The 9,138-nt window shown below is 42.1% G+C and overlaps 1 protein-coding gene across 1 annotated transcript; it reads left to right on the forward strand.

Annotated features, from left to right (window-relative positions):
- Positions 1-164: 164 nt before the first annotated feature.
- LOC116220607 (solute carrier family 2, facilitated glucose transporter member 11-like) lies at positions 165-5,904 on the forward strand. Its single transcript, XM_031568574.2, has 12 exons — positions 165-458; positions 721-819; positions 934-1,094; positions 1,302-1,426; positions 1,563-1,692; positions 2,442-2,590; positions 3,397-3,584; positions 3,715-3,825; positions 4,420-4,521; positions 4,638-4,713; positions 5,087-5,214; positions 5,407-5,904. The coding sequence occupies exons 1-12, from the start codon at positions 435-437 to the stop codon at positions 5,599-5,601; spliced, it is 1,488 nt and encodes a 495-aa protein (XP_031424434.2). The 5' UTR covers positions 165-434; the 3' UTR covers positions 5,602-5,904.
- Positions 5,905-9,138: the final 3,234 nt, after the last annotated feature.

A 9,138-nucleotide genomic window follows, 5' to 3' on the forward strand; every position in this document is an offset into this window, starting at 1 on the left:
GGACATTGTTTTGGCCCTGCAGTTGTCTACGGGTAAATCATATCTGTTAACTGAAGGCCACCCATACTTACATTGTAACAGTAACTACCTAAAAGTTCCACAATGTCTCAATGTGAAAAGCTAACACATGATAACTTCAAGGCAACTCAGAATGACCAGCTGAAGTACAGACAGTTGCCAGGATCTAGTTCCATCCAGAAAACAAACAAACAAAACCGTCCTGGTCTCTTCTCAGTTAACGATTAATGACACTCACTTAACATTTACACTTTCTTTGGACATGTTGGACCTAACCTGCGTAGAATCTAGGGTTGATGGGACTCAGGATGATATATAACGGCTGCAGGGCAGGACTCTTTATCCCCCCTTGCCCAAGGTGAGTGCCCACTTGAGCTCTTCTCTCTCTCCAGTCATCGTCCAAGGAGTCCACAGTCATGAAGACTGCGCTGCAAGAGCTGGTAAGAAACATGTTCTTCAACTCTCTCATCTTTACCTGTGCCTACACCATCGTAGAGTGATGGGATAGCCTCAATCTCAGTTTATCTTTTATATAACTCCCATGGTTACTTTATCAGTGTACTTTAGTCATGTGGAAAACTGTTTCTCCTGCCCATATTGTGGTTTTGAGATGTGTATTATTTGTTTTGAGTGTAGTGGTCAAATATACTCTCCTCCTGTGGGATGGGTGTTCAAGGGTGAAATGTGTTTCTGCTCTCTCAGACTCAGTACTGGAGGCTGTACCTGTTGACATTGGTGCTGGGCATTGGGGGATCATTCCAGTATGGAATCCAAGTTTCCATCATGACTTCGCCTGCTGAGGTTAGTGTTTTGAAAAACCTTCATGGAACAAATGATTTACTCCCCTCATCCTTCAGAGGCGTGTGTTGATAGGCCTCACCAGACAAAGCGTCAATAATGCCTTTCTGCCTGCAGCACATCCAGAGCTTTGTGAACCAGACCTGGCTGGGCAGGTATGAAGTTCCTGTGGGAGAGTCCACCAACACCCTCATATGGTCCTTCATCATGTCCATCTTCAGCCTGGGGGGCTGGGCCGGGGCGGTCCACAGTGGCAGCCTTCCAGTCAAACACGGACGGTGAGATTCAGCCCTTAAGGGCACACAGACTCACAAGCATACGTCATTCATCATACATCATTCATCATATATCATTCATTTCACCTAATTAGTATTTTATTGTATAGAATGTAATGTGAAATGTAATGTTGTATGTATTCTTACTTCACAGCATATCTGCATATTGTCTTGCATATGTGTTATGGTTTGTGTACATTCATTTTGCAGGAAGAAAGCCCTCCTGATAAACAACGTGGTGGCCATCGTTGCTGCTGTTTTGATGGTCCTGAGCAGGATGGCTAAATCGTTTGAGATGATCTTGATCGGTAGATTCTTGTATGGATACAATGTCGGTATGTAGTTACTATTAGTCCTTGACTTTTGGTCTTTTAGCTCTTCTCTTTGTCGCATTCTGTCAGGATATTCAACATTGTAATCCATTCTTCTTGTTCCCTGTGTCCACCTTTACCCTGACCTGGATTCCTTCAGGTTTGGGGCTGAGTGTGCACCTGATGTACGTGGGTGAAAGCTCGCCAAAGAAGCTACGTGGCTTTCTCACCTTAACCTGCTCAATTTTCATCGGCCTCGGTAAACTGGTGGGCCAGGTGGTTGGAATCAAGTGAGTCTTTTTTGAGACTGTGTCTCTCCCACACACTATATTACATATACACAACTATATCCAGACACACTATATTACATATACACAACTATATCCAGACACACTATATTACATATACACAACTATATCCAGACACACTATATTACATATACACATCTATATCCAGACACACTATATTACATATACACAACTATATCCAGACACACTATATTACATATACACATCTATATCCAGACACACTATATTACATATACACAACTATATCCAGACACACTATATTACATATACACAACTATATCCAGACACACTATATTACATATACACATCTATATCCAGACACACTATATTACATATACACACATATCCAGACACACTATATTACATATACACAACTATATCCAGACACACTATATTACATATACACAACTATATCCAGACACACTATATTACATATACACAACTATATCCAGACACACTATATTACATATACACATCTATATCCAGACACACTATATTACATATACACAACTATATCCAGACACACTATATTACATATACACATCTATATCCAGACACACTATATTACAAATACACAACTATATCCAGACCAGCAGATGACTGGTAAGGAAGGACAAATGAGAGGAAAACATGTCAATCACAAAAAGAAGTTGTGTGCTTCAGTTATCTCAGCTAGCGTATCCTTTCTTTTCTCATCATAGTAACAAATACGGGTTTCTCTCTCTACACAGAGAGTTGATGGGCACCGATGACATGTGGCCCTACGTGCTAGCTGTGAGCGGCCTGCCTGCTATCCTGCAGTTCCTGTCCTTGCTGTGGTTCCCAGAGGCGCCACGCTACCTCTACATTGACAAGGGAGATGAGGATGGCTGTAAGAAAGGTGAGGCTACACTTAATGTGTATGACAATTGACAAATGTACATTGCATTTACATTTAGTCATTTAGCAGACGCTTTTATCCAAAGCGACTTACAAGGTATACACATTTTACATTTATGGCACACTGCACATCAGGAGCAATTAGGGGTTCAGTGTCTTGCTCAAGGACGCTTCGACAGGGATTCGAACTAGCAACCTTGTGATTACTAACCGACTTCTCTACCTCCTGTACCACTGCCGCCCCGCAGTACCACTGCCGCCCCGCATTGAAAATGCAAAGATCTTCAGAAACTAACACACAGACATTTCCTGTGTCCCTCAGCAGAAGGTCAAAAATAAGTCAAATAGGTTAACCTTAAACCTCAACCTTATGGGGTTTATTGAGTTCATTGATATTGATATAATCTTGCATTCCGTTCTTGGTTCCCTGTTAATCCTCTTAAGATGTAGGCAGCAGTCTCATAGTAGTTTCAAGGCTATGGTTTCTCTGCTCATTTCCTCTGTTCTGTCTGTTGTGTTTATCACCCATTTAGATTCAATTCTGCCAACAGTTTAACAAACTAATAACAAATAGGCTTAGAGTCTATGTGAAAAAATGTGATGATAGTGTTAGAAACAGAAAGGCACTACACTTAGATGATATTTTTTTTTAAACTGTGTGTGCGTGTGTGTGTGCGTGTGTGCGTGTGTGTGTGTGTGTGTGTGTGTGTGTGTGTGTGTGTGTGTGTGTGTGTGTGTGTGTGTGTGTGTGTGTGTGTGTGTGTGTGTGTGTGTGTGTGTGTGTGTGTGTGTGTGTGTGTGTTACAGCCCTCCAGTGGCTGTGGCAAGAAGATGATCTGAAGCTGGAGCTGGAGGACATGAGGAAGGAGAGGGAGAGTGCCCAGGGGGAGAAGGCCAAGACTGTGCTGGATGTGCTGCGATCTCGCTGCGTGCGCTGGCAGCTGCTGGCGCTGGCACTCCCCTGTGCTGGCGTGCAGTTCTGTGGAATCAACGCGGTGAGGGAGAGCAATGGCTTACTTATTGCTAATTTACATTGAAGACTTTTCCCTTGGTAAAACAAATAAATATGCAATGTTTAGTATGCTTTGTAATTGAACGATTCTTTATTTCCCTTTATATGCACAGCTTTATTTTTACGCATTTGACATCTTCCGTGAATCTGGAATTGAAGAGGACAAGATGCGTTATCTCTCTATTGGTATCGGGGCAACTGAACTGATCACTGTAACAATCTGTGTAGGTATCTCAACAGATAGTCTATGCATGCACACAGAAAGGACATCGTAGACATTCATGATACAAGGCGTTTGTGACAAAGTACTGTTATATGTTCTTTTGAAAAACAGAATTACATTTGTAGCATTTTATTACCCCCTATATATGTTAAGGTGTATGGTGTTCATGTCTTTGCAGGACACAAACACCTATTCTCTCTCATCCCCATGTTTCTTAAAACTGAAGGCAGAGAATGTTTTAGCTCAACCCTAGGGTTCAAACTTAAAAGTACAGAGGCACCTGCCCATGTCATTGTTATGCTGAAGTCTCATCACATAAGATGATGATGCAGCGCCATCTACTGGCTGCTGACTGCACAGTCTTTACCATGTAGAGTTTCTGTCATACCATGTCATGTTGTAGCTCTTCAGACATGTACTTGTAAAATACACATTCATCCCATGCATTTGGTGATTTATTAATGAGTGTGTGTATGTGTGTGTGTGTGTGTGTGTGTGTGTGTGTGTGTGTGTGTGTGTGTGTGTGTGTGTGTGTGTGTGTGTGTGTGTGTGTGTGTGTGTGTGTGTGTGTGTCTGTGTGTGTGTGTATTTACAGGCTTTTGTGATTGACCGTGCTGGCAGAAAGAAACTGATGGGCTTTGGCTACCTCATGATGGGTGTGGTCATGTCTGTGCTGATTGTCATGCTGACCATTAAGGTAAAGTTGATCACTGCCAGGGCCATAACCTTGTCTTGTCTGTTTAATGTATAACATAATAAAATGTACAGTCAATAGTACTATGTACAATAAATAGCTGTCTTGTCCCATCACAGGATTTCTACCCTTGGGTCCCCTACTTCAACATCGCACTCATTTTCTCTGTCATCTGCGTCTATGGCTTGGGGCCATGTGAGTATTTCCTCATGGTTGTTATTGTTTTTCACATAGCTCATTGACCAGCAAGCACACCAGTAAGTGCGAAGCTACTGTGAGTTTTAGAAGTTAGCTTTCTGACGCCTTCTTGAAGTTGTTCAAAATATTTGTCCAATTATAGAGTAGCATGATGATTTTGATATGATATGATTTAGATGAGAAATCATAATCATAATTAATCATGTGGATCTGACAGTTTGCCACAATTCGTGCATCAGAGGGGATCCCTAATGAGAGAAATGTACTAACTGATTGACACAGCAAAGACAGGGTTATATCACTGCCTGCTATGTCTATGAGGAGGATTCCCTTATATGAACTCTGATCCAGTCTTTTCCTGTGTCTTTAGCGGGAGTGTCCATGTGCCTGCCAGCTGACCTGTTCCTGCAGGCTTGGCGTCCATCAGCATACGTGGTCAGCGGCACTATCAACTGGCTCAGCCTGTTCCTCATTGGGATGCTCTTCCCATACATTGTGGTAAGACCAAGCCTTCAGCTTTCAAAACTTACTAGCTGTTAAAGGTAGCTCACACATCTTTATTCCCTGTTGGCGTTAATGATTTGTTAAATGTGCTTTGGAAGCTTTGTATCTACTCAGAATAACTATTGGACAAATTGTATGAAGCAGTTTGGAGTTTGTAAATCTTTAAATTGATCTCTTTTTTTGCAGGATGGATTGGGACAGTTCTGTTTCCTGATATTTGTTGCCTACTGCATCTTCAGCGCAGCATTCATGTTATATTTTATCCCAGAAACTAAAGGAAAAACCATGGTGGAGATCACTGAAGACTTTAACAAATTAAACTTTAAGGGCATGGGCACAGAAATTGAGAAGGGAGACTTTGTGCATGCAACAAAGTTCTAGAGAACTGTGTGCACCCTATTTATTCTGAATATGTATTTTCTCTCTGTATTGTAAATACAGTATAACTTAAAATGTGTAACTTTCCCACAACTGTAAATCATTTAACCAAATGAGAGACTTGTTCTAAGATAATGAGACATAAGACAATGATTGAAGTTAACATCCAATCCAGTATCAGAGATTTCCATGGTGCTCCATGTTTAAAAAACATTTTTGATAAAAATAATGTAAACACATCAACTCTTTCAAGTGTTTCGAACTTGTTTTCCCTTCACATTTTTAATAAAGTAAGTGTCTCCACTACCACTGCCTTGAAGTTTGTTTGTGCACTCTTTTCATAAAGTACTTTTTTAGTTTCAACAAAAGAAGCAGTTGACAAGCTCGATTAATGTGTTTTAAGGACACACAAATACACCTTAACAGCAAACTGTAAGCCACTACATAAGTTTAAGTTCAGACTGAAAAATACTCAACAACAACAATAAATTGAGAGCCATAGCATTAGGTTCCATCAACACTCCCTTTAGTTTAGTCACTCCAGGGATCAATCACTGTTTGGATCATTTGATTAGCTAGGTAAGAAGTTACATCACAGTTTCGTGTCACAAGGTCATCAGTATTAATAAAAACAACAAGTAGGTCTCCTAATAAATAATACAAAATTGCTCTCTCTCTTTGTGCCCCAATCACTTGCCCATCAGAACAGAAATGGAACCAAAGGCAAGTCACATTCTGGAATAAAACAGGACAATAACAATGACTTTAAAAACAGGTGAGTACGCCACTCCCTCAAAGCACAATGGCGTCCCTTTCCCAGACGCAATCAAAGGAGTGTAGGGGCAGTCCCCAGGTCTGCCCTCTGAGCCCACCAATAAGTGTCCATGCCCTGTGCTCAGCTTTCTGGTTGCTCCGCTAAACAGCTTCCTTATTATTAAAAACATCCGCTACGTGACCTTTCAAAAATGGCTTACCTAGGCCACAAGAAACAAGCGTGTAGTCACTTACCGGTAGACTACACACAAGACTGCCGCAGCAGTTCAGAATGAGCTGCTGTAAACCAGTTTCATCCAGGGCATACCTGAATGCAGCTTTCAGGGGATATCTGTGGGGAATATCTCTAGGTCTACTGCCTTGCAGTTAATGTTCAAATATTTAAAAAACACACACACACACAGATAGAGTGTAAATGGTTTGGCCTTCCAACATGATATGATTAACCTCAGTGACTGGGAATCAGAAAGGGGATAAATATCCCCAGATGGAGCAAGGCTCTTTGTCTTGGCTCGCCTCAGGTTAGGGCACTCCTCAGCTCCTCTTTTGGCTCACCAATAAGTGTCCATGCCCTGTGCTCAGCTTTTCTGGTTCCTCCTCTAAACAGCTTCCTTATTATTAAAAACATCCGCTACGTGACCTCTCAAAAATGGCTTACCTAGGCCACGATGTCTACAAATCAGAAACAAGCGTGTAGTCACTTACCGGTAGACTACACACAAGACTGCCGCAGCAGTTCAGAATGAGCTGCTGTAAACCAGTTTCATCCCGGGCATACCTGAATGCAGCTTTCAGGGGATATCAGTTAATGTTCAAATATTAAAAAAACACACACACACAGATAGAGTGTAAATGGTTTGGCCTTCCAACATGATATGATTAACCTCAGTGACTGGGAATCAGAAAGGGGATAAATATCCCCAGATGGAGCAAGGCTCTTTGTCTTGGCTCGCCTCAGGTTAACGCACTCCTCAGCTCCTCTTTTGGCTCGCCTCAGGTTAACGCACTCCTCAGCTCCTCTTTTGGGTCGCCTCAGGTTAACGCACTCCTCAACTCCTCTTTTGGGTCGCCTCAGGTTAACGCACTCCTCAGCTCCTCTTTTGGCTCGCCTCAGGTTACTGCACTCCTCAGCTCCTCTTGTTTGCCCATAGCCATGAAAAACAACCTAAAGGAGCTGGTAAGCACCATGTTTTCTACTCACAACACTTCCTTCCTAATGACAGTCTTAAGCCAAAGGATTTCAATGACATCAGTGCGCACCAGAAACTTAAACACCATTAAACACAATTGTTCTATTGCTGTGAAGCTGTAAATTACCTGATTTTACATTTGTCTGAGTTCAGTGCCATGCTATTTTGTTTCGTTCGTAATGATTCTTATCCTTATATCATTGTTAGTCAGTGGTGAGTGTGTATGTGGTATTACATCATTGTTTCACATAGACAATAGTGTTGATTGGTATTGGTCACTATTTCTGCAAAGTTTGGCCACCAAGTGTGACATCTTCTCTATCTCAGACTCAGTACTGGAGGCTGTACTTGTTGACACTGGTTCTGGGAGTTGGCGGAACACTCCAGTATGGAATTCAAGTTTCCATCATGACTTCTCCCGCTGAGGTAAGGCTCCTGCAAATCTACACACCAGTAATCTTTTTGGAACAAAGTTAAATAGCCATGTAGCAGCCAATAATGTAATAACTACAGATAATGTAATTATGTTTCCATTCTTAATGTAAAAAAAGCTGATAATGTAATAACTTACTAAAAATGTAATTGTATTTCTGAACCAATAATGTAAAAACATTAGAGTTAGACCTGCCTCCCCCCCCCCCCCCCCTCCACCCATGACATGAAGATATCAAACAATGCTGGTGTGAACAGAATGCTACCTGTCTGCCTGCAGCACATCCAGAGCTTTGTGAACCAGACCTGGCTGGGCAGGTATGAAGTTCCTGTGGGAGAGTCCACCAACACCCTCTTATGGTCCTTCATCGTGTCCACCTCAAGCCTTGGGGGCTTGGTTGGAGCCATCCACTGTGGTAGCCTCTCAGTCAAATACGGACGGTGAGATGAAGTGCCTCCCCTTCATTCAAAATACAATCAACAACTGTTACATACGCACACAAACCCCCCCTGTGCCACCCATCCCTCACCCCACCCTCCGCCATTGAAGCACCATTTATACTACCTTCATTCTTGCAGGAAGACATCACTGCAGATAAATAATGTGGTGGCCATCCTTGCAGCAGTGATGATGGTCCTAAGCCGAATGGCTAAATCCTTCGAGATGATCCTCCTTGGCAGATTTCTATTTGGGTACAATTCTGGTATGAGCAGTCATATTTGCGCATTGCATATAATGCAAGCTTTTTCTCTTTGTTATCCCTTTCTTTTTCTTTCTGTCTTTCCATTTCTGTGTTCGTTCTTTATCTTTCTTTTTCTAAGGTGTTTGATATTGTAATGTCTCTTCTTTATCTCTTCCCCTGGTTCCCTGTATCAACCCTATCCCATCAATGGATTGTTTCAGGTCTGGGGATAAATCTGCACCTGATGTACTTGGGGGAAAGCTGTCCAAAGAGGATGCGTGGCTTTCTCACCTTAACCAGTTCCATCTTTCTCAGCCTTGGGAAACTTCTGGGTCAGGTGATCGGTATCAAGTAAGTCTCTCCCGTGACTGTCTCTCTGTCCACTGTCGACTCTCATTCACACAAGCACAAACAGACAACACGTCTCTGGGGTGTCTACTTCATAAATGAGACAATATGCA

This window comes from Clupea harengus, chromosome 5 (genome assembly GCF_900700415.2).
Source record: "Clupea harengus chromosome 5, Ch_v2.0.2, whole genome shotgun sequence".
Lineage (NCBI taxonomy): Eukaryota > Metazoa > Chordata > Actinopteri > Clupeiformes > Clupeidae > Clupea > Clupea harengus.